Raw genomic sequence first — 27,537 nt, 5'->3', positions numbered from 1 at the left:
CCCTCTTTCTTTCTCCTGTTCAGCTTGCTTCCACACCACCCCCTTTACTTCCTGAACTTTCAGGCAAATTACCCTTTAATGCACTCATTTTTTAAACTGGCTTCTAAAAATCAGGAAACCACAGCAAACATGCCCTGGAGACTCCAGATGAGCAGTCATTGAGAAAGCCCAGTCCTTTGGTACAATTAGATATTTATACACCGGCCCTTTGTACTCTTTGCTTCAGTGATGGAATCTCGCATCCTGTTTTATGGAGGAATTTTATGACTTATTAACTGCCAACAGTTCATAACCCCTTAGGCTTAATTAACTAGCCTCATTGGCCTCTGCGGAAAGACTAATGTTTAAACTACAAACTAGTATTTTGCAGAAGGATCTATGGCTTACAGAGCATTTTCGCAATTCTTGACAGAACACTAAACATACGTGTATGCATTGATTTGCCAAGTCCCACCATTAAGGTCAAAGGCTTTGCAACCAGCTGAGTAAATTGGCTTTCTTGAAGCGTTCAATTCAGTTAGCAGTCCCTCAGCAGTTAGAATGACTTCAAAAGAGATGCCAGATGCAAAAAGGACTTCATACTTTATTTTGGTAAAATCGTGAAGGCAAGAGTCAAAGACACAGGAGCGTGAGCTCATTAGCTATTAAATCATTTGGGCCAAAGCAGAAAGATGGCATGGGCCTTTATGCAATCTTGTCCAATCTGCCTAATTTTAATATTATATTATGGCTCTCTTCCCAGCCTCCTTCTTCCTATTTTTTCTTTCTCCACACCACTCCCCCTTCCCACAGGAAAAAAAAGGGGTCTGTTTCATTAAAATGAAAGAAAAAAAATTCTTAGGACATTTGTATTTGATAATGATTCAAGACTTAATAGTTCTTTTTTTCTAATTGTTTTATGATATAAACATGCTGGAATTGATAAAAGATATAGGAAAAATAAAACCAATAGCATTTTTAAAAACATCCTTACTAAAAGACCCCAAGTGTCAAGAGTCTCAGTTAACATGGTTCCTAATAGCTTCTGACCAAGATAAAATAAATGACTCATAAAAGTGAATAACCTATATATTTGTATTTAATATAATATTACTGCTACATGTGTAACATTTATAGTTTCAGGTTCTGTTATAAAAAACTATTGGTCACTTGTAACTACTTACTTACACTGTATTTTATATCAGTAAGAATCACACTATTTTCAACAATGATTCCTACAATTTTTGAGTCAGGTACCATGCTAAATATCTTACATAGATTATTTAACATTTATATGAGGTATATGATATTATCGCTGATTTAAAAGGTAAATAGACTGAGACTTGGAGAGCTTCAGTTATTTTTCAAGACAGCGTCTTGAATCCACTTCTCACTCCAAAGGCCAAACTCATAACCATTATGCTGTTAACTTACACTTACATTCATTATCTCTTTGATCTTCTTAGCAAACCTAAGAAGTGAGACTGGTGGTCATTATTGCTCCTTATTGAGGTTTATATAACTTGTCTCCACTTCAACCTCCAGCCCAGAACTCCCTCACTAGACACCACTGAAACCTCCTTTTGGTGGGTTCTAAAAGCAGTGAGCTTGCTATCCACAGTGTAGACATACACTAATCTTCCCCCCTTTTACATAGTACATATATCCAAAATCAATTAAGGAATCATAAAATATTTAGAAAGAAAGGCATCTTTCCAGAAACTTGTACTGACTAAAGGCATACACACACATCAGGAAAAAAAATAGCTTACTGAAAAATATATATATTAATTCCTGGATTTCTGAACGTTTAAAGGAAAGGAAGGAGGAAATAGCAAAACTTGTCCTTTATGAGAACAAAAATGATACAATTTAACCCACAATGTCTTGAATTTGCTACTGGATACCTAGAGGATGGACAAACAAAATATTTTGAAAAATAACAGTGATAGAATGTTTGCATTGCTACTACAGGATAGAATTTTTAGTCAGCGTTGTAAGAAAAATTTTTCGCTGGGCCTAGATACATCCACAGTTTGCAAACCAGAAAAATATTGCCTTGATGTTGTAAAGGTTTATCTAAGAAGGTCAAATAAAAGATCATTTGTCTTAGATATAAAATAATATGTTCTTCAAAAATGTGTTGGGTGCTTATTGTTGCACAAATTTCAGAATAAGAAATATACTCTTGCCCACAGCACAATAAGGTTTCAACAGACATTATTCATTAAAATTCACAAACCCATTCTAAAAATACTTGGATAATTCTTGATTCCATATTTATATTCACAAAGCATTTAGAGATAAAGGTAAGTCCAAATGTGCCTTTTGTTTTGGGCAACAACTTATAATCTTGAGAGTATTTTTCCAGTTTCTCTGAAAATATAAATGCAAACTACTTACTGGTCAGATATGATCTGAGGATTTTTTCTCCACAGCAACAAATATATACTAGATCAATATAAGACAATTATTGGTGATTATGAGGACTTACTATAGTAAGGAAGTGAACCAAATCATGAACAGCCTCAAAACAGATCTTGTATCTAAGATTTGCTGGGAAATACTGAAAAATAATTTCGCTATTTTACTGGTTAACGACATACTGTGAAAATTTATCCTATACAAGGATTTAGAGCCAACATGTTTTCACTACAATGTTAAAATAGCTCTGAATAAATTATATATTCTATCAACTAACGTTATCACTTATAATTATTTAGTACGGGCACTTGCGACAATCCTTTGGTCAAGTTTGGTGCTTGACCAAAAATGGAATTGCCTAAAATCTATGGACATTTGAAGTGTCTTTTTTTTTTTTTTTAATGAAAATAGCCTAAAATATATTATTTTCGACTGAAGGTCACATTACATAAAAGCTACCTGAGTCATTCAGGCAAATCCTACTTCTAGGACAGGTTCACGCCCTGAACACAACGGCCAGTCTCTTGCAAGCTGAGAAGCAGGTGCACCTGCTCTCTTTCCTCACCAATCTGCGTATCTTTGGAATCTTCCCCAGAAGGAGAACTGGAATGAATAAGCTCCACAGATCAACTAGAATCATTCCTGCCTAAAATACTCAACGCCTCTGATATTTGGCTGTGGCTTCAAATAGGGGGTGAATTAGAGCTCTCTGTTACTAGGCATCTAAAAAATGTGGAATCTAGCTGCTCAAACAATGGAGTACCTCTGCCTTCTGTTGGCCTAGGAATTGATGGAGCTGGTTCATACCATTTAGCTAAAGTTAGTGACTTTGTATATGCAGGAATGAAGTTCTTCTGCCGCTGAAGAACCTTCACTTTTCCTCTGCTAACTTGCAGAACAGACCTGTCAGCCAGGGAGAACGGATGTCTCAGCGCCACGTGGCACTTTAAAACTTCCTTCTCGGCAGCTGGAAGAAACAGGGGAATTTCCTCAAAGTATCCCTGCAGCTGCAGAATTTGGAAGACTTGAAAGTAAGAATATGCGGGCTGGTGGTGATCTCAGAGGCAACCCTTTGGACAGAACTTCATATGTTTAGAGAATATAAAACAAAAACTTCTCTTTTACTATAGCCTGTTGGGAAATCAGTATCCTTTACGTGGGATAATGGAGCAAATTCATAATCAAAGGCCAGTAAGCTTACAGGACACTCCTAATAGCTACCAAGAAACTTAATTTATAAATCATATCAAATTACATCCAACAAACTTTTATTCTTATATTCATGTACAAAAAGAAAACCTTACACACAAATCCTCTGAGGTACAAAATATTCATCTATCACAAGCCAGGCATTTTAGCCTTCAAGTCTCTTGTACAATTCATTGCTTTAGAGTTTGGATGTCACAAATGTGCTTTTAAAGAGCCTCTTAACAGTTATTATCTTCATAGTAGAGGAGATTCCTCAGAAAGTAATACTAAAAAATTCTTAAGGATAGGGTGACAGTTTAACAATCTCCTTCCTGAATAATTGTGACAAATTTAGAAAGCATAGAAAAATTTTCCCACAATCCTTGGTCTTCGTCTGCTACCTTTCTTCAAGTTTTCTGCTTATCGTTCAAGCAAAACTTAAGAGTTCTAGAAACATATTAAATGTTTTTTAAATTTACCATCTTATAAATCATGCAAGCCAATGATTATTAATTATTTAAAACGTCATTTTGTATATACATGGGAAAATAGGTACTGATGTCCTCCTTTTTGTAAAATTTTAAGACCTTGCTGCTGTAGTATATCTAGGCCTTCAACACATTTCTTTAATGTTGAACTATGACCTATACTGAAACATAAGCATGTTTGGAAAATACATGGGAAGTTGGGTTTCAATACCCTCAGTACCAAAGAACTTGCAGAAAGGCTACACTACAGGATGTGGAAAATAACCATTCCTACCAAACAGTACAAATGGTTATCAGTCTTTCATTCCTTTTATCTTCATTTTAACTTGACTAAGTATTTCTTCACATGGCTTGGTTTGTGCTCTCTCAACCCTTTGGTGTGTCTGCTTAACTGAATCGGAGGGCGGGACAGGGAGGCCACGACTTCCCAATAAGATTTAATTATGAGTGCAGATACGAACAAGATTTAGACTATTAAGGCTTGCACTTCAAAAAAAACTTTTAACATATTTTGCCTTTAAATCTTTTATCACCTGCAAAAATTAATTAAGTGCAGATGTAGCAGGTTAGCTTTGGATGCCAGGGTTCATTTCCTGTCTATGCTTTGTCAGACAACCTATTACACCTCCTCGTGAACTGGAGGCAAACCGAAAACGGGGCTCATAAATCACCAGTCAGCTCTCTTTCGCCCTTTCCTGGGTTGGTCCTTTTGTATGGGGCAGATCTCCAGCTCATTATTCACAAATATACTATAGACAACCTGCCAAGTGTCATCTGCATTTAAACAAACCATTTGTTAAACTAATTATAACTCCATTGTGTAAGAATGCATCATGTTAAAATGCAAGACTAATCTAATGCCTCTGACTTTTAATCACTCAGGGTTCCTGCCGGGAGTCATCCCAAACTGGCATACATGATCTGAGATCTTTTCAGAAAAAATGACATGCTGACTTGTTTTAATAATACCACTGTTGCACAACAAGCAATATGATTGCTAACCAGGGGAAGTGGCCAATTGGTTACCAAAGCAACAGCATTCTTTCCAGCACATCTGACTATTTAAAGTCTATATTCTGCAGGGAAAAGTAAGTTCAGGTTCTGTTGGGTTATTTTAACTGTGGAAGTATCAATTCATTTAAGCATCATAAAAGTTGCCCTGATCTGCGCCTTCTTCTCATTAAATTGCAGTTAACACCATGAAAGTGAAACGTGAATGTTTATGGTTTCAGAACTGCAATCCTGAATTTAATGAGTTTCCCCATTCAAAGGAAACACACCCTTCAGTTGTTTGCAACTGCGAAAAGCAAGGCAACCTAACAGAGAAATACAAATACACTCCCTTTTATCTAGAGTCACTGAAAATGCAGCTCTGGCCAGGAATACATACCAGATCTACAATCAATATCTTGCTTATATTTAGTTGGTCTCTCAAGTATTTGGCGGTAATTGCAACTGAATTAAAAAAGCAGAACCCCCTGCGGAATAGAGAAGAACAGAGAAATAAGAAAGCAAATCAGCCAGGAAAACCATTATAAATAATGTTCAGAGCATTTTTTAAAATGCTATATGATCTCTGAAGCCATAAATCTGCTTCTGGGAGTACCTCGCAAGATTTCTCAGTCCATCTGCTAACAATTAGAGGCTTCAGAGACATGCACGGGGCAGGTGACCGCCAGGAACCGTGGCGCTTGGAGATGGGCAACAGTCCCTGGTACTTACATGGCTGTGGATTCTTCAGCGTGATGGCCTGGGGGCCTCACAACAGCAAATCCATTCTGTAAGAACAAGACAGATTTTCATTGATCAGATAGGAGAGGATTGCTTGGATCTCCATGTACTACAGAGCATCAGGCACACACAAAAAGACTGAAATCTGTAAGAGGCTTCAGAGCTTGTTTTCTTGCCCCCATTACCATTTCACAGAATGAACAGAAACAATACATACGATCACATTTTCTCAGATCACGTCTCAAAAAGAAGGCTCCCACAGAGCCAGGGGAAGAACGGGGATTTGGGAGTTGTACCTAGCTGGCAAATGTGTACATCAGCTGTTATACTAGCATGATTCATTTTCAAGAACAACTTCTTATTTTATGACACCAGCATCCTAGAGAGGGAGAACAAATTCATTTTTGGTGCAGGTTTGGGTCAAAGTTCGGAAAGACCACGGAGGATCCAAAATGAAAATTCTTTAGCTGGATTTCCTCAATGATTATTTCCACTCCAACGTCAGCAAAATGATAAATTTACACTCACACACTCACATACACACAAAAGAAACCCAGAAAGGTGAAAAAGAGAACAATGGAAAGCCCATATTTCTTCCAGTCTATAAATTTAGCTTGGATGACTGCCAAGACTTGCAACTTTATTGGATTCCTTAAGTCAATTTCTAGCCCACGTTCTGGAATTTTATAAAGAATTCCAGGGCTGAGTAGCAATCAGATCTATCCATGATCAAGGAATGCCTTAACCTCCAGATTAGTTGGAATGCATCACGGAAAGCTGAAGTAACTCCAGCATGAAGGCAGGGAACTATAAATCCTTGCAAAGCCAGCATGCTCAGAAAAGCTGGGCTGCTTGACGTGAAAAAAGAAATCATTTATCAGATGGCTCACACCACCTTTCACTTAACTATGATACAAGTAACATGCTCATGACAGAATGTTTCTTTAATATACAATCCTAAAACTTTTGAAATAATTTTAATATACCCCAGGGATATTTTTTCCCAGATCTTACCACAAGCATAAAGATAGTCTCAAGAAAAATAACTATTCCCAACGGCTGTAAATATACATAAATTTTTCTAGAACATAATGGTAATTAACACACAATGAGTTAATTTGCTATATATTTTGATGGGCATATACATAATGATAATCCCAGAAGCAAATTAGAAGTCAATAACACAATACCAATTACAAATCTAGGAATAATGATAAACATACTCCCTATGCTTGTTCTCAAGCAAGTTACTATCTCTGTGGCTATAAAAGATTAATATAAAAGAAACTATTAATGAACAACACAAGACAGTAGAGAGTGCAATTTTAAGATTGTGGAGTGAAACTCTAGAGTGCTACATGACTTCTGAGAATGGAGAATTCTGTAAAGATTAGATATGTGTGATATGTTTTACTGTGAAAACAGTAGTTAGGGTGAAAATAACAACCAATATAATACAAAGCAAGATAATTAGCATGTAACAAAATTTTACAATTAGATTAACAATACTAATGATCTTTTATAATTCAATTAAAAATACTATGTTTTGTGTATTAAAGGGCATGACTAGACAATACAAAGAAGAAAACATCCAGTAATCAATAACTATAAGAAAAAATATTCACCTTAATTAGTAATCAAATACAAGCAGATGAAAATCCCAATGGGAAGCCATTTTTCCACTTAGGACATTAAAACTTTTAAAAATATTCCATGCTGACAATGGAGGGGTGCCTATATACTGATAAATGATGTCTGCAGGAGGATAATTTATTATAGTCTTTCTGGAAAATAATCTACCTCTATACATTTAGAGCCTTTATAAAACATTTACCCTTTGAACTAGTAATCTACTTAAAAGATTTTTGCTCTAAAGGTGTTACTGTGTAGACAAGTATTTATGTAAAAGATAATGTTTTATTTACAATAGGAAAAATGGGAATGATCTAAGTTGGTTAATATCAGGAGAATGGTTAAATGAAATATGGTACATCTATACCACAGAATATTAGAGAGCCATTAAAATTTTGTTATAAATATTTAGTGGAACAGTAAAGACTTAGCAATTTACAAGTACTGGTGTTGAAAATAATACATACAGCGTGATATATCTGAGTGATAGTATTATGTGGATTATATTTAATTTATAATTTCAAGTATTTTCCAAATGGTTTTACAACAAACGTCAATTATTTCAGAGTGAAAAAATACTATAAAACAAAGAGAAAGTTGAGAGGTAAATTTTAAAGGGTCTTACAAGAAGAGCTGTGTTCATAAAGGTGAAAAAGGACTTAAATGGTATTCTGGGCAGGGGGAAAAGCATAAACATGGCTCAGAGAAAAAGAATTTTAGGAAATATTATGTACAGAAAATGAACCTGAATAGAGTTCATGTTAAGGAAAAAAAAATGGAAGTGAAATAGCACAGGTAACTAGCTAGATTATAGAAGACAAAAAGCCAAATAGAATTTAATTCCATCTTCTTCTTTTCTCTTATGGCCAAATTCCTTGAACAAAAGGTTTGCCTTTCACTTTACAGTTGTCTTCAGTCACCTCTACCACTTTGCTCAACTACTTGATTTTAGATTGAAAATTATCTTCTTGCCAATAACAAATATTTTCTTAGTTATCATGGTCCACCCAAACTTTCCAATGTGTTCTCAGGAATGGCAAACTCCCCTACATTTTCCAAGTCTTTTCTGAGAGGCCCCTGCCTTTCCTTAGTTGAAACCTGGCAAGGCTGCTTCTCCCATAATATGCTCAGGTGGTAGCTATTTCCTCTCTCACCTCACCAACCTGCCTGCAGCAGAAGATGGAGCTTGTGTTCTCCTTTCTCATGGCTGCTTTGAGACCATGAAGCCCACTGCACCAATCCTCCACAACACTTTCTTGTAAAAAAGGATTAGATCACCCAGAAAGAGAGAAGATAGAACACAATTAAGATGACTGAGTCCTGGGGTAGTCCAGCTCTCTTTACCTCCTGTTGGACTAGAGGAGTTGTTAGTCCTCCTAGAAACTATCACCTGTGGTTAGGATACCATCCCCTCATACTTTTCCACTATCATTTATGTTTTCCTCACTAACATATTAAATTCATATTAAAATTCCCAATTATATACATTTCATCAAGATTTAAATAGGCTCAAGTTCCTGCCATCTTGAAAATAAAATTATATATATGTTAACTAAGACAATACAAATACACACACCCACACTATATATATACATATATATGTATATGTATATATGTATATGTGTATATATATATATATCTCCATCCTTACTTTGATTGACCCTTCTAACTGCCACATGTCTTTTCTTCCCCTGTAAAACTCTTGAAAACGTGGTTTAACCTGCTTTCTCTTTTTGCGTTTTCCTCACCTCTGCCTCAGTCACCTATCTCTAGCTTATCTTCCACCTCCATTAGTCCATTAATGAAGTTTTTACTAAGGTCACCAATAGCCTCCATGTCATTAAATCTAATGAGATTTTTATGCTCTCAGGCTACTTGGTCTCATTAGCTTTCAACACTACTGGCTACACCTTCCTTTCTAAAAGATTCTCTTCCCTTGGCTTCTGTGACTTCATACTCTCCTGGCTTCTTTACCTCTCTTTCAACTTCCTAATCAGTCTCCCTTAAGGCTCATACTCCTCAATCTGTTCATTAAATACTGAAGTTACTCAAAGCCCAGTCTTAGGCTTCTCCTCTCCTCTTTCTATACTTACTTCGTAGGCAATGGCACAACTGTCATGGAATTCAATTACCACCCATCATCAGATATTTCACAGATTTTTATTTCCAGGATGAACCCTGCTCTGAGTACCAAAATACCAGCCCACTTCCTTGATATCTTCGCTGGGATATCCCAAGGTCACTTCAAATTTAGAATATCCAAGATCAAACTCCTGATCTTCTCACAGCCTTCCCTAACTTACCAATGATACCATGATTCATCCAGTAGCTCAAGTCAGGGACCAGTGAGTTATCCTTAATGGCTCCCTCTCCCTATTGTTCTTCTATCTCATTTTAATTCATGACCAATTCCTGTTGATTTTGCTTTTAAATATCACTCAAATCTATGTACTTATATCTATATCCATTCCTTGAATATTTTGCCTTTGGAATTTCTGCCTTTGTCTCCATCACTCAGTTAATTTCTTAGCGATTTCAATAACCACACAGAATATCTATTCAATATCATGATTTCTTAGTTCTCTGACTCCTTGCCTTCCATAAATCTGTCTTCTATTTACAGCCATACTCCTAGACTTTGCCATTACCAATAAATAACGACATCTCCTCCAAAATCTCAATGTCAAATATCCTACTCTCCTACTCTCCTATTTTCCAGTTGAGGCTTCAGCAGCACTGGGACTTCCAATCCTTTGACGTTACTTAACTTTTAAAAAAAATTTTTTTTTGATGTGGACCATTTTTAAAGTCTTTATTGAATTTGTTACAAGATTGCTTCTGTTTTGGTTTTCTGGCCACGAGGCATGTGGGATCTTAGCTCCCTGACCAGGGATTGAACCCGCACCTCCTGCATTGGAAGGTGAAGTCTTAAGCACTGGACTGCCAGGGAAGTCCTGACCTTACTTAACTTTTGATGTACATCATTCAATCCCCAACACGATGTTCCCTTCCCTCCTTATCTGACTTAGACTTCACAGTCCATTATTATATTTACTTCCTTGCATATATTTTTAGACAACTTGTCCTTTTTTCCTTCCAACATACTCCCCTGGTGTGTTGGTCTGCTAGGCTCCCAAAATAAAATACCACAGGCTGGGTGCCTTAAACAACATAAGTTTATTTCCCTTAGTTCTGGGGGCTGGAAGTTGAGATTAAGGTTTGGCAGGGTTCGGTTTCTGTTGAGAGCTTTCTTCCTGGCTTGCAGATCCATCTCCTTTGTCCCTGGAGTCCTCACTCAAGGCCATTCTCTGAGTGCATGTATACAAGTACAGAGAGAACTATGGTGTCTCTTCCACTTCTTATAAGAACACCAACCCTATTGCATTAAGGTCCCACCCTTATGAAATCATGCAACCTTTATCATTCCCTCACAGACCCTTTCTCTAAATTTGGTCACATGGGGAGTTAGGGCTTCAACATATAAATCTTGGGGGACACAAATATTCAGTCCACAACATACTTTTAGTCACTTTGTCCTTTTCTTCCTTCAACATACTCCCCTGGTAAAACTGTAACTCTGATTAAACACAATTTGCATCTGCTCTGTCCCTGCACCTAAGCATATATAAAACCCACATGCCTGGTCTTCCTTTAAATTCACGATTAGAAACCTCGGTAGGCTCTTCATGATGCCTAGCAATCATACTATATCCCTTAGTCAATTAACTCTCCAAGCCTTTCGTATGGTATTTCTACCCTCTTCTCTTTCTTCAAATCTCCACTAACCCCTACTCACCCTTTACCCTTTGTAATGACTTCGCCTCTTATTTCACTTATAAAATGGAAGCAATTAGAATAAAATTTCCTCATCCTTCCATAATAAACTCTATCCATTTACTAGTCCCCAATAAGATCTAAGGGCAATTAATTTCCCTGTGCTGCTTCTCTTACCTATTCAAAGACAAAGTACCTATAGTTTCCCCTTCTCTCTACAATATCATTAATTATTTCATCTGTTAGATTATTGCCACCACAGTAAAAAACATATTTATTTTTCCTCTTAATATAAACAAAACCAAAATGACAAATAAGAGTATTATATTATAATGCTATAATGTACTACATAACACAAAAATAATATAATGCAAATAATAATATGATAGATAATAAACTCCAATATTTGATATTCATTTAATCCAAAAATATCTGAGGGCAGATAATATTATTATTTCTATATCACAAATGAGGAAATGAAGGCACAGAAAGATTAAAGAACTTGCTTTAGGTTCATGTCTAGCAAGTGACAGCTGGGATTCCATCTCACACACTCTGACACCTAAGAACAAGCATTTAAGACCAACAACACTGCACAAATGATCTGGCCTCTGCCCACCTATTTTTTGTTTTTTTTGCATTTTTTAAATTTATTTATTTTTTTAACATCTTTATCGGAGTATAATTGCTTTACAATGTTGTGTTAGTTTCTGCTGTACAACGAAGTGAATCAGCTATATTTATACACATATCCCCATATCACCTCTCTCTTACGTCTCCACCAACCCTCCCTATCCCACCCCTCTAGGTGGTCACAAAGCACCAAGCTGATCTCCCTGTGCTATGCAGCTGCTTCCCACTAGCTATCTATTTTACATTTGGTAGTGTATATATGCCAATGCTACTCTTTCACTTCTTCCCAGTTTACACCTCCCCGTCCCGGTGTCCTCAAGTCCATTCTCTACATCTGTGTCTTTATTCCTGTCCTGCCCCTAGGTTCATCAGAAGCAGTTTCTGTTTTTTTTTTTTTTTAGATTCCATATATATGAGTTAGCATATGGTATTTGTTTTTCTCTTTCTGACTTACATCACTCTGTATGACACACTCTAGGTCCATCAACCTCACTACAAATAACTCAATTCCGTTTCCTTTTATGGCTGAGTAACATTCCACTGTATATATGTGTCACAACTTCTTTATCCATTCATGTGTCCATGGACACCTAGGTTGCTTCCATGTCCTGGCTATTGTAAATAGGGCTGCAATGAACATTGTGGTACATGACTATTTTGAATTATGGTTTTCTCAGGGTATATACCCATCAGTGGGATTGCTGAGTCATATGGTAGGTCTATTTCTAGGTTTTTAAGTAAACTCCATACTGTTCTCCATAGTGACTGTATCAATTTACATTCCCACCAACAGTGCAAGAGGGTTCCCTTTTCTCCACATCCACTTCAGCATTTATTGCTTGTAGATTTTTTTGATGATGGCCATTCTGACCGGTGTGAGGTGATACCTCATTGTACTTTTGATTTGTATTTCTCTAATGATTAGTGATGTTGAGCATCCGTTCATGTGTTTGTTTGCAATCTGTATATCTTCTTTCGAGAAAGGTCAATTTAGATCTTCTGCCCATTTTTTGATTTGGTTGTTTTTTTGATATTGAGCTGCATGAGCTGTTTATATACTTTGCAGATTAATCACTTGTCAGTTGCTTCATTTGCCAATCTTTTCTCCCATTCTGAAGGTTGTCTTTTCATCTTGTTTATGGTTTCCTTTGCTATGCAAAAGCTTTTAAGTTTCATTAGGTCCCATTTGTTTACTTTTGTTTTTATTTCCATTTCTCTAAGAGGTAGGTCAAAAAGGATCTTGCTGTGATTTATGTCAAAGAGTGTCCTGCCCATGTTTTCCTCTAAGAGTTTTAGAGTGTCTGGCCTTACATTTAGGTCTTTATCCATTTTGAGTTTATTTTTGTGTATGGTGTTCTAATTTCATCCTTTTACATGTAGCTGTCCAGTTTTCCCAGCACCACTTATTGAAGAGGCTGTCTTTTCTCCGTTGTATATTCTTGTCTCCTTTATCAAAGATAAGGTGATCACAGGTGTGTGGATTTATCTCTGGGCTTTCCATCCTATTCCACTGATCTATATTTCCGTTTTTGTGCCAGTACCATACTATCTTGATTACTGTAGCTTTGTAGTTCAGTCTGAAATCAGGGAGCCTGATTCCTCCAGCTCCGTTTTTCTTTCTCAAGATTGCTTTGGCTATTCGGGGTCTTTTGTGTTTCCATACAAAAATTGTGGAATTTTTTCTAGTTCTGTGAAAAATGCCAGTGGTAATTTGATAGGGATTGCATTGAATTTGTAGATTGCTTTGGGTAGTATAGTCATTTTCACAGTGTAGAGTCTTCCAATCCAAGAACATGGTCAATCTCTCCATCTGTTTGTATCATCTTTAATTTCTGTCATCAGTGTCTTACAGTTTTCTGCATATATGTCTTCTGTCTCCTTAGATAGGTTTATTCCTAGGTATTCTTTTTGTTGCAATGGTAAATGGGACTGTTCCCTTAATTTCTCTTTCAGATTTTTCATCATTAGTGTATAAGAATGAAAGAGATTTCTGTGCATTAATTTTCTATCCTGCTACTCTACCAAATTCATTTGTTAGCTCTGGTAGTGTTCTGATAGCATCTTTAAGATTCTCTATGTATAGTATCATGTCATCTGCAAACAGTGACAGCTTTACTTCTTTTCCATTTTGACTTCCTTTTATCTCTTTTTCTTCTCTTTGTGCTGTGGCTAAAACTTCCAAAACTATGTGGAATAACATCAGTGAGAACGGGCAACCTTGTCTTGTTCCTGATCTTAGTGGAAAAGGTTTAAGTTTTTCACCACTGAGAATGATGTTGGCTGTGGGTTTGTCGTACACGGCCTTTATTATGTTGAGGTAAGTTCCCTCTATGCCTACTTTCTAAATAGCTTTTATCATAAATGGGTGTTGAATTTTGTCATAAGCTTTTTCTCCATATATTAAGATTATCATATGGTTTTACCCTTCAGTTTGTTAATGTGGTGTATCACATTGATTGATTTGCGTATATTGAAGAATCCTTGCATTCCTGGGATAAACCCCACATGACCATGGTGTATGATCCTTTTTATGTGCTGTTGGACTTTCTTTGCTAGTATTTTGTTGAGGATTTTGCATCTATGTTCATCAGTTATATTTGTCTATAGTTTTCTTTTTTTGTGACATCATTGTCTGGTTTTGGTATCAGGGTGATGGTGGTCTCGTAGAATGAGTTTGGGAGTGTTCCTCCCTCTGCTATATTTTGGAAGAGTTTGAGAAGGATAAGTGTTACCTCTTCTCTAAATGTTTGATAGAATTTGCCTGTGAAGCCATCTGGAACTGGGGTTTTGTTTGTTGGAAGATTTTTAATCACAGTTTCAATTTCAGTGCTTGTGATTGGTGTGTTTATATTTTCTATCTCTTCCTGGTTCAGTCTCGGAAGGTTGTGCTTTTCTAACAATTGGTCCATTTCTTCCTGGTTGTCCATTTTATTGGCATAGAGTTGCTTGTAGTGATTCCACATGATTCTCTGTATTTCTGCAGGGTCAATTTTTACCTCTCCTTTTTCATTTCTAATTCTGTTGATTTGAATCGTCTACCTTTTTATCTTGATGAGACTGGCTAATGGTTTATCAATTTTGTTTATCTTCTCAACGAACCAGCTTTTAGTTTTACTGATCTTTGCTATTGTTTCCTTCATTTCTTTTTCACTTATTTCTGATCTGATCTTTATTTCTTTCCTTCTGCTAACTTTGGGGTTTTTTTGTTCTTCTTTCTCTAATTGCTTTAGGTGTAAGGTTAGGTTGTTTATTTGAGACGTTTCTTGTTTCTTGAGGTGGGATTGTATTGGTTTAAACTTCTGTCTTAGAACTGCTTTTGCTGCATCCCATAGGTTTTAGGTCATCGTGTTTTCACTGTCATTTGCTTCTAGGTATTTTTTGATTTCCTCCTTGATTTCGTCAGTGATCTCTTGTTTAATTAGTAGGGTATTGTTTAGCTTCCATGTGTTTGCAGTTTTTACAGATTTTTTCCCTCTAATTGATATCTAGTCTCATAGTTTTGTGGTCGGAAAAGATATTTGAGACGATTTCAATTTTCTTAAATTGACCAAAGCTTGACTTGTGACCCAGGATATGATCTACCCTGGAGAATGTTCCATGAGCACTTGAGAAGAAAGTGTATTCTGTTGTTTTTGGATGGAATGTCCTATAAATATCAATTAAGTCCAACTTGTTTAATATATGATTTGAAGCTTGTGTTTTGTTATTTATTTTCATTCTGGATGATTTGTCCATTGGCAAAAGTGAGGTTTCCCCTACTATGATTGTGTCACTGTCTATTTTCCCTATTATGGCTGTTAGCCATTTACCTTATGTACTGAGGTGCTCCTATGTTGGATGCATAAATATTTACACTTGCTATATCTTCTTGGATTGATCCATTGATCACTGGGTAGTATCCTTCTTTGTCTCTTGTAATAATCTTTATTTTAAAGTCTATTTTGTCTGATATGAGAATTGCTATCCAGCTTTTTTTTGATTTCATTTGCTTGGAATATCTTTTTTCATCTCCTCACTTTCAGTCTGTTTATGTGTCTCTAGGCCTGAAGTGGGTCTCTTGTAGACAGCATATATATGGGTGTTGTTTTTCTATCCATTCAGCCAGTCTATGTCCTTTGGCTGGAGCATTTAATCCATTTACATGTAAGGAAATTATCAATATGTATGTTCCTATTACCATTTTCTTAATTGTCTTGGATTTGTTTTTGTAGGTCTTTTCCTTCTCTTGTGTTTCCTGCCTAGGGAAGCTCCTTTAGAATTTGTTGTAAAGCTGGTTTGGTGGTGCTGAATTCCCTTAAGTTTTGCTTGTCTGTAAAGGTTTTAATTACTTGGTTGAATCTGAATGAGATCCTTGCTGGGTAGAGTAATCTTGGCTGTAGGGTTTTCCCTTTCATCACTTTAAATATGTCCTGCTACTCCCTTCTGGCTTGCAGAGTTTCTGGTGAAAGATCAGCTGCTAACCTTATGGGGATTCCCTTGTATGGTATTTGTTGCTTTTCCCTTGCTGCTTTTAATATTTTTTCTTTGTATTAAATTTTTGATAGTTTGATTAATATGTGTCTTGCAGTATTTCTGCTTGGATTTATCCTGTATGGGACTCTCTGCCCTTCCTGGACTTGATTATTTCCTTTCCCATGTTAGGGAAGTTTTCAACTATAATCTCTTCAAATATTTTCTCAGACCCTTTTTTTTTCTCTTCTTCTTCTGGAACCCCTATAATTTAAATGTTGCTGTGTTTAATGTGGTCCCTGAGGTCTCTGAGACTGTCCTCAACTCTTTTCATTCTTTTTTCTTTATTCTTCTCTGTGGTAATTATTTCCACTATTTTATCTTCCAGGTCACTTATCCATTCTTCTGCATCAGTTATTCTGCTATTGATTCCTTCTAGAAAATTTTTAATTTCATTTATTGCGTGGTTCATCATTGTTTGCTCTTCAGTTCTTCTAGGTCCTTGTTAAACGTTTCTTGTATTTGCTCCATTCTATTTTAAAGATTTTGAATCATGTTTACTATCATTACTTTGAATTCTTTTTCAGGTAGACTGCTTATTTCCTCTTCATTTGTTTGGTATGGTTGGTTTTTACCTTGTTCCTTCATATGCTTCATATTTCTCTGTCTTCCCATTTTGCTTAACTTACTGTGTTTGGGGTCTCCTTTTCACAGGCTGCAGGTTCATAGTTCCTGTTGTTTTTGGTGTCTGCCCCCAATGGGTAAGGGTGGTTCAGTGGGTTGTGTAGGCTTCTTTGTGGAGAGGACTGGTGCCTGTGTTCTGGGGGGTGGGGCTGGACCTTGTCTTTCTGGTGGGCAGGGGTGCATCCAGTGGTTTGTTTTGGGATGTCTGCGACCTTATTATGATTTCAGGCAGCGTCTCTGCTAATGGGTGGGGTTGTGTCCCTGTCTTGCTAGTTGTTTGGCATGGGGTGTCCAGCACTGGAGCTTGCTGGCCGTTGGGTGGAGCTGGGTCTTAGTGTTGAGACGGAGATCTCTGGGAGAGCTCTCGCCAATTGATATTACATGGGGCCAGGAGGTCTCTGGTGATCCAATGTTCTGAACTTGGCTCTCCTACCTCAGAGGCTCAAGCCTGACACTCGGCCGGAGCACCAAGACCCTGTCAGCAACATGGCTCAGAAAAAAAGGGAGAAGAAAAAAGAAAGAAAGAAAAAAAGAAAGAAAAAAAAACAAGTAAAATATAATAAAGTTATTAAAATAAAAAGTATAGTATTAAAAAATAAAAAGTAAAAAAAAAAATAATAATAAAAAGAAAGAAAGAAGAGAGCAACGAAACCAAAAAACAAATCCACCGGTGATAACAAGTGTTAAAAAAATATACAAAAAAGAAAAAAAGAAAAAAACGGACAGAGAGAACCCTAGGAAAAATGGCAAAAGCAAAGCTATACAGACAAAATCACACAAAGAAGCATACACATACACACTCACAAAAAAAGATAAAGGAAAAAATACATATATATATTTTTTAAAAATGACGAGAGCAACCAAATCAATAAACAAATCTACCAACGATAATAATTCCTAAATACTAAACTAAGATAAACATAAAACAGAACACAAATTAGATGCAGAAAGCAAACCCCAAGTCTACAGTTGCTCCCAAAGTCCACCATTTCAATTTTGGGAGGATTCATTGTCTATTCAGGTATTCCGCAGACACAGGGTACATCAAGTTGATTGTGGTGATTTAATCCGCTGCTCCTGTGGCTGCTGGGAGAGATTTCCCTTTCTCTTCTTTGTTCGCACAGCTCCTGGGGTTCAGCTTTGGTTTTGGCCCCACCTCTCCATGTAGGTTGCCCTCAGGCTTCTGTTCCCGCCCAGAGAGGATGAGGTTAAAGCAGAGGCTGATTAAGGGGCTCTGGCTCACTCATGCCAAGGGGGAGGTAGGGTTACGGCAGTTATAATTAGAATACAGGGAGAGCCTGCAGTGGCAGAGGCTGGCTTGATGTTGCGACAGCCTGAGGTGTGCCATGTGTTCTCCGGGGTAAGTTGTCTCTGGATCATGGGACCATGCCAGTGGCGGGCTGTACAGGCTCCCGGGGTGGGGGGGAGGTGTGGATAGTGACCTGTGCTTGCACACAGGCTTCTTGATGCCTGCACCAGTAGCGTTAGCACTTCATGCTCATCTGTGGTGTCTGAGCTGATAGCCATGACTCGCGTCGGTCTCTGGAACTTGTTTAAGCACTGCTCTGCCTTCTGTGGGTAAACAGGGGAGGAATCCCCTCTCCTCATGCACCCCGAAACAATGGTCTCTTGACTCTTACACAGGTCCAGACTTTTTCCCAGACTCCGTCCCGGCTAGAGGTGGCACACTAGCCCTCTTCAGGCCGTCTTCACGCAGCCAACCCCAGTCCTCTACCTGGGATCTGAACTCCAAAGCCTGAGCCTCAGCTCCGACCTCCCACACGCCTTGGCAAGTGAACAGACAGGCTCTCAGGCTGGTGAGTGCTGGTTGGCACTGATCCTCTGTGCGGGAATCTCTCCACTTTGCCCTCTGCACCCCTGTTGCTGTGCTCTCCTCCATGGCTCTGAAGCTCCCCCGCCGCCACCCCCCGTCTCTGACAGTGAAGGGAATTCCTAGTGTGTGGAAACTTTTCCTCCTTCACAGCTCCCTCCCAGAGGTGCAGGTCCTATCCATATTCTTTTGTCTGTTTTTTCTTTTTTCTTTTGCCCTACCCATGTATGTGGGAATTTTCTTGCCTTTTGGAAAATCTGAGGTCTTCTGCCAGCGTTCAGTAGGTGTTCTGTAGGAGTTGTTCCACATGTAGATGTATTTTTAATGTATTTGTGGGGAGGAAGGTGACCTCCACGTCTTACTCCTCCACCATCTTGAAGGTCGCCCTCTCTGCCACCTCTTCAACTTCATCTTATACCACCATCCACTTTGGTTTCTCCACTCCAGCTACACTGACCTTCAGATTCTTCCAGCATGCCTTGTTTCCTCTAGCCACAACCCCTTGCACATGCTCCTAGTTCTGTGTGGAATGTCTTCCACTTACCTACCCTCTCTTTTATCTGGATAATGCCTCCTGATCTGCACACTTCAACTCCAACATCATTTCCCCAGGAAAACCATCTCTGAACCTCCATAGGTCACCAACAGTTTCCTGTATAAAGTGCTCTTAGAGATCTGTCAAGCCTTGTTTGTGAGAACTCATCTTAATTTGTAACAATACACTCATTAGTATGATTATCCGATTTATTATTTTTGATTAATGTGATTTATACGGTTAGTATCCACACCCCTATTCCCCATAGTGGGGTCACCACTTCATGACTTGGCTCACCTTTTTATCTTCTAGACTTACATAGTGCCTGTAGACTTAAAACAGTGACTACTGGTCAATAAAGAAAGATAAAACAATTTGTGAATACATATTACCCTGGTTTTTATCCCTCTGGTCCTTTGTTCTCACCTCAGCAACTAGTACTTCCTTCTTTCAAGGTTCCAGCTTTTGCATCCCAGCTTTCTTTGGGACGCTGACTATTAGATTATGTAACATCTTCTTAGAAGCACATAAAATATTTTGTTCCTTACACTTAATGGAGTCTTTGATTTGATGAACTATTGTGGAAAGTGCTTTAAAATGACTTTTTTATTCTTATGGAAATATCTGATTTTCACACTGGATTCTGAGTCTCTTGACAAGTTTTTTTTATATTTTTCTATATTTTTTCCATTTGTTTTGCCTTATTGTCCGGCACAGATATTTGTTGTACATGATACCGCCTGACTGAGGTTTTTCCGTAGCTCAAGAACATATATCTTCAGGAAGAAACAGCAACTATGAATATACCAATCACAAGTACTGAAACTGAACTTGTGATTAAAAAACTTCCAACAAACAAAAGTCCAGGACCAGATGGCTTCACAGGTGAATTCTATGAAACATTTAGAGAAGAGCTAACACCTATCCTTCTGAAACTCTTCCAAAAAATTGCAGAGGAACACTCCCAAGCTCATTCTATGAGGCCACCATCACCTGCATACCAAAACCATACAAAGATACCACACAAAAAAAATACAGGCCAGTATCACTGATGAACACAGATGCAAAATTCCTCAACAAAATACTAGCAAACAGAATCCAACAACACATTAAAAGGATCATACACCATGATCAAGTGGGATTTATCCCAGGGATGCAAGGATTCCTCCATACATGCATATCAATCAATATGATATACCACATTAACAAACTGAAGAATAAAAACCATACGATCATCTCAACAGGTGTAGAAAAAGCTTTGGACAAAATTCAATACCCATTTATGACAAAAACTCTCCAGAAAGTGGGCATAGAGGGAATCTAGCACATAACAAAGGTCATAACAAAGGTCATATATGACAAAAAGTCACAGCTAACATCATTCTCAACAGTGAAAAACTGAAATCACTTCCTCTAGGATCAACAACAAGACAAGGATGTCCATTCTTGCCACTATTATTCAACATAGTTTTGGAAGTTCTAGTCACGGCAATCAGAGAAAGAAAAGAAATAAAAGGAATCCAAATTGGAAAAGAAGTAAAACTGTCACTGTTTGCAGATGACATGATACTATACATAGAAAATCCTAAAGATGCTACCAGAAAACTACTAAGAGCTCATCAATGAATTTGGTAAAGTTGCAGGATACAAAATTAACACACAGAAATCTCTTGTATTCCTATACACTAACAATGAAAGATCAGAAAGAAATTGAGGAAATAATACCATTTACCATCATATCAAAAAGAATAAAATGCCTAGGAATAAACCTACCTAAGGAGGCAAAATACCTGTATTCAGAAAAGTATACAATGCTGATGAAAGAAATCAAAGAGGACACAAAAAGATGGAGAGATACACCATAATCTTAGATTGAAAGAATCAGTATTGTCAAATGACTATTCTACCCAAAGCAATCTATAGATTCAATGCAATCACAATCAAATTACCAATGGCATTTTTCACAGAATTAGAACAAATATTCTACAATTTGTATGAAACACAAAAGATCCCAAATAGCCAAAGCAATCTTGAGAAAGAAAAATGGAGCTGGAGGAATCAGGCTTCCTGACTGAAGATTATACTGCAAAGCTACAGTCATCAAAACAGTATGGTACTGGCACAAAAACAGAAATATAGATCAATGGAACAGGATAAAATGTACAGAAATAAACCCACGCACCTATGGTCACCTAATCTATGACAAAAGAGGCAAAAATATAATGGAGAAAAGACAGTCTCTTCAATAAGTGGTGCTGGGAAAACTGGACAGCTACATGTAAACAAATGAAATTAGAACACTCTCTAACAGCATATACAGAAATAAACTCAAAATGGATTAAACACCTAAGTGTAAGACCAGATACTATAAAACTCTTAGAGGAGAACATAAGCAGAACACTCACATAAATCACAGCAAGATCTTTTTTGACCCACACCCTAGAGTAATAAAAATAAAAACAACAATAAACAAATGGGACCTAATGAAACTTAAAAGCACAACAAAGGAAACCATAAACAAAACGAAAAGACAACCCTCAAAATGGGAGAAAATATTTGCAAATGAAGCGACCGACAAGGGATTAATCTCCAAAACATACAAACAGCTCATGCAACTCAATATCAAAAAAACCAAACAACCCAATCAAAAAATGACTGGAAGATCTACATAGATATTTCTCCAGAGAAGACATACAGATGGTCAAAAAGCACATTAACAGATGCTCAATACTGATAATTATTAGAGAAATGCAAATCAAAACTACAATGAGGTATCACCTCACACCAGTCAGAATGGCCATCATCAAAAAATCTGCAAACAATAAATGCTGGAGAGGATGTGGAGAAAAGGGAACTCTCCTACACTGTTGGTGGGAATGTAAATTGGCACAACCATTATGAAGAACAGTATGGAGGTTGCTTAAAAAAGTAAATATAGGACTATAATATGATCCAGCAATCCCACTCTTGGGTATATATCTGGAGAAAACCATAATTGGAAAAAATACATGCACCCCAATGTTCATTGCAGCATTATTTACAATAGCCAGGACATGGAGCCACCCTAAATGCCCAATGACAGATGAAAGGATAAAGAAGATGTGGTACATATATATATAATGGAATATTACACAGCCATAAAAAAGAACAAAATAATGCCATTTGAAGCAACATGGATGGACCTAGAAATCAACATACTGAGTGAAGTAAGTCAGACAAAGACAGATACTATATATCACTCATATGTGGAATCTAATTTAAAAAATGATACTAATGAACTTATTTATAAGACAGAAACGAAGTCACAAATGTAGAAAACAAAACGGTTACCAGGGTGGAAAGGGGGAGGGATAAACTGGGGGATTGGGATTGATACATACACACTGCTATATATAAAAGAGATAACTAATAAAGACCTACTGTATAACACAGGGAACTCTACTCAATACTCTGTAATGACCTATACAGGAAAAGAATGTAAAAAAATAAAAGTGGATATATGTATATGTATAACTGATTCACTCTGTTGTACACCTGAAACTAACGCAACATTGTAAATCAACTATATTTCAATAGTTGATTTTTTTATATTCCAGTAAAATAAAGAACATATATCTTCAGTGAATATTTTTCAGTATTTTCAATGAGACTTTTAAATAATAAACTGTATTTTCCAAGACCTCAATAATCTATAAGTATAACTTATAGATTATAACAATATAATATATATAATATAATATAACAATAATCACAAAGTATAACTATGAGAAAATCTGTACATAACAAAGGATTCAGAGGTTCGGTTTATTATTTTCTCATCTAATGCTAATAATATAGATAGCCATTTTCATGTTATGAAGAAATATTCTGTTTTCTGAAAATTTGGAGTGTGTATGATGTTCTTAATCTCTTTTATTTTGTGAGCATCTCAGAGTATAGTAGTAAAACCTACAAATACCGTATTATTCCATACAATTGTGGATATTTTTCTACTTTACTCAATGAAAAAATTATTTGCTCTATATTTTACTCAAAATTACGCAGACCAAGCAGTTAATCTAAGAAAACGCATGCCAAAGCACTTTTCTGTGGATTTATAACAATTTAATGGTGATGTAATTTTTACCTTAAGAATCTAATTTTTAAAATGTCTTTTCAAGTTTTACATTCTCTTCAGTCATGAACACGACTAATCATAGAGCTTTGGCAGTGTCTGAACATCACTAACACTAACAATTAACATTTCAAATACTGAGTGTGCTCACATCTCTATTTTGTTGTTGTTTAGATGAGTGTTGCCGATGCTTCCCTTTCGTTAAAGAAGAATGTGTTCTCTGGTGTTATCCTATGGGGATATGCAGGAGACTATTTGCTCACCATAGATAGCCATGTGACATCCAGGAAAGGGAATCGATGACACTGTCTATATGTAAAATGGATTTGAAGGAGATGGAAAGGAATCCAATCATTTAAAACTAGTCTATTGGGCTTCCCTGGTGGTGCAGTGGTTGAGAGTCCGCCTGCTGATGCAGGGGACGCGGGTTCGTGCCCCTGTCCAGGAAGATCCCACATGCTGTGGAGCGGCTGGGTCCGTGAGCCATGGCCGCTGAGCCTGCATGTCCAGAGCCTGTGCTCCACAATGGGAGAGGCCACAGCAGTGAGAGGCCGGCCTACCGCAAAAAACAACTAGTCTATTTTCGTAGCAGATGTAATCTGTACTTTCTGTTCAAATTTCTTAAAATGTCAAACTTATTTGTGTATTCCTTATATGCACAGTGAAACCTTCCCCAGGCAGGTAAAGGGCCGGCAGTAAGCAAACCACTAGAACCGTTTTAAAGGTTCTTTTTTTTTTTTTCTACTCAGCGTGACCAAAGTTCAAATTCCTCTACATAGCACAGTTCATTCCCATGGAAATGATGGGAACTGAAAATTTGCGAAGTACAAAATAATCTGATCATTTTACTTGTTGCATTTAATAAGATGGACAGCAGAAATATATATTTTTATTTCTCTGACAACCCCATGGCCTAGCAGATATTCAATGGATAGTAAGAACCATTACTAATTCCATCCTATATAGAGTAATTTAGGTTTCAGCAATCATGGAAAATGAGGGCCTAATCACCACTGATAAGAATGAAGTAGAAAGTTAATAACTTGTTGTATAGCGAAATTAGCCAATCCAAAAGAGAAAGCAAAGATTATTTATACACTTCCAAAGATATTAAGCTATGAACCAGAGCTTAAACTAATACTACCTGTAATACCCAGTAGTCCCGTTAGCCACTTACTAGTTTTGACTTACATTCTTTATAAAAGCATAACTGCAAAGCAGAGTACAGAATGTGTACTCTGTGATATTCATAAACTGACAAGAGATGAGATGATTGTGTTTGTTTGTTAGAAGTAGTTGATCAAATATTGTATTTTTACTCAATATTTCAAATGTAACTCTATTTTGGGAACAAAATCAAAGAAACCTGTCCTGCTGAGAAAAATGTTTCATGTATAATATAACTGCCTACTATCCAAAGACTAATTGAGCATGTCAGACCAGTTGATTGCGATTCTATTTTTAAAATTTCTCTTTAAGTGCATTACTAATTTGGAACTCAGTAATTACCTCCCAATGCCTAAGTATTACCACCAAAGTATTTCTAAATGTACTGAAGTATCAATCCTCAGTGAAATAATATGTATCAAAACCAAGCAGAGCATGGAAAAACTCTGTGATGGTTGAATTATTACTTCCAATACATTTGCTGAATTGGAAATTCATATGCAATGATTTATGTGCTTGAAATATTTCACTGGAAACCAAAATCCCAGCTATCCCAGATTTAGACTGCTGCATTATCAATTTTGAAACTGACTTTAAGAAATATTTCTTTACCTATATGTAGGCTGATTTTTTTAAGAAGAGTTGGAGATAGTTTTGAATATCAAAGTAGATAAAAATAACTATAATTATCAAATATATCAGAGCATAAGCTATTTGGCTCTAGTAAAATGAAGAGCTGAAAGCAGCTAGAATCTGCAATTTACATGACAATACTAGGATAGCATAATTTATCTCCTAACAAATCAATTTGCCTGAAAGTGCCCTTCCTAACTTCTCAATAAATGTGTCTGCCAAGTGTTCAAGTCTTTTGCCTGATGACAGATCAAACGAGTAATGAAAATAAGCATGCATTAGCTGGTTTCACACATTTAATAAAATTATGTATAGTAAGAAACTTCTGGTTCTTTATATTAAGTTGCACAAAGATCACGAAATCAGAAACATGGTAAAGACATAATGCTTTTAAAAGATTTAACTGGATAGAAGATCCTAAGTTCTCCTATTATACTAAAACTTTGTTACTAAAAAATCATTACTTGAAGTATTTGTGTTGTCTGTTGTATATGTTTGGGGGTTTCAGTTGTTGTTTTGTTTTGTTTGTTGCTGTTCTTTTGTTTTGGCAGAGGGAGGTGGCTAATGCTATCTGTTGTAACAGGGAATTAAAACATAAATAATACTGCTCATCTTGCTATAGTAAGCACTTCATTTATAACGATTCCTCATCTCCCACCCCCTGCCCCCCGTTAGGTGGAGCTGAATAAGGCAAAAGCATCCATCAGAATTCCCTAGCACCTTGGGGGTCAATTATGATGGTTCATTTGAACTTGACTCAACTCGGCTTCCTCATCCAAAATGGTGCTGGTTACACTCAACATTGTTGTATGAGAGTCCATTTCTTTAGGCTAAAGAAACTGAAAATTGTTCAATGGAAATTGTTCACAGTGTCTTTGTTGATATCACTGAATGTTAAAATTTTAGGTGAAGGTCATACATGAAAGTTGAATTAATACTACCTTCCCTGCCTATCACTCTCTGGTAATGGATGTGGGGATTTAGAAGATCAGAAACGAACCTAAGAGCAGAGTAAGGAAAAATAGATAATCACTCTCCTGCCTTGCTTCCCCCACTTCTGTTTACCTTGTAGGAACTTATGCAACAATTGGCTCAGAGTCCACTTTTCAGGACCAGCTCAGGGACAGCAATGTTGTTAATGAGCTGTTAAATAACCTGCAATCTTGAGCTGACTGACAGGGATATGATACAGCTCACCATTTGTTTAACATGCATTATACCAGGTCCCATTCAAAGTTGCTACTGAATAGCAACTGTGAATCTTTGGTGTATTCTGAGGTCTTTTTCTTCAGCTACACTAATTATCTGCAATGAAATAGTTCCACGTGATTTATAGTATGGCAACAATAGTGTGAAAGTAGAATATTTCCCCTTCCCAGCTTTAAGTTCTTGGAATAAAATCTTATTTAGAAGTAAAAAAAAATTGTCTATTAAATGTCATAAATAGTTGGTTTGCCATACCCTGTCTGTCTTTATCAGAAAGAGAGAGGGGATCAAATTACATCATCCTAGGGACGTATTACTAACAAATGCTACACTTTATCCACTTCTGCTTAATTTCACAAGTCTCTAATAAGTACTGTATAATACCTTTATTATTAATTCTCTATATAAAAATTAGAAATCTAGTGTTGTGATTCTTTTTGAATAGAAGGAATTTAACAGGAATATGAGGATAAAACACTATATGGCAAAATGTCTGAAATCTCAGTTAATGGGTACCTCTTAATGATAACTGAACCAACTCTAAAATTTGACATTCAAATTAGTAAATCATTTTGGGTTGCCTTTAACTGCAGTTCACCGGGATGCATATTTTTGGAATACACTATTATAGTCCTTAAAACTAGTCAACTTCAGCCTCAAAAAAGACTTTCTAAAAAGACAGTTTGCTTTAGAATCAATGCTATTATAGTCTACAGTGTCTGAGGGAAGGAAGTTTGACAAAGAAAGTTTGTCTCTTACATACTAGAATCTGGGAGGTTAAAGGAGGTAGAGAGATTTGCCAAGAAAACAATAAGGGACATATGGGAATACCATTTTGTTTCTTTGAGTGAACTCAAGGGAGCCAGGAAAACAGGAGCCTAGCATTGGCAGTTTAACTGAATGGTAGACCCCAAAGCATATGCACAGCTGCCAGCCCTGTTCCCTGAAGGAAGGAGCTTGATGACAGCACTGGAAAACAGTTCTGAGGAAGCCTGGCATCTGTGGCCCATAATGCCTACAGCCTTGAGCCTGGCAAAGATGTGGCTATAGACAGGAATAAATACATTCA

The 27,537-nt window shown here is 36.9% G+C and overlaps 1 protein-coding gene across 2 annotated transcripts in view; it reads right to left on the bottom strand.

The window, feature by feature from the left end:
• HDAC9 (histone deacetylase 9) overlaps positions 1-27,537 on the bottom strand; it is a 577,220-nt gene that overhangs the window by 198,013 nt on the left and 351,670 nt on the right. For both annotated transcript variants that reach the window (XM_082662560.1, XM_082662561.1), the window contains 2 exons: positions 5,802-5,857; positions 5,470-5,557 (listed from right to left, as the gene is read on the bottom strand). In XM_082662560.1, the coding sequence (XP_082518686.1) occupies positions 5,470-5,557; positions 5,802-5,857 (144 nt within the window). The remainder of the gene's footprint in view (positions 1-5,469; positions 5,558-5,801; positions 5,858-27,537) is intronic.

This window comes from Grampus griseus (assembly GCF_964374135.1).
Source record: "Grampus griseus genome assembly, chromosome: 9".
NCBI lineage: Eukaryota > Metazoa > Chordata > Mammalia > Artiodactyla > Delphinidae > Grampus > Grampus griseus.
The sequence above is the reverse complement of the archived record's forward strand: the minus strand, read 5'-3'. Positions and strand labels throughout refer to the sequence as shown.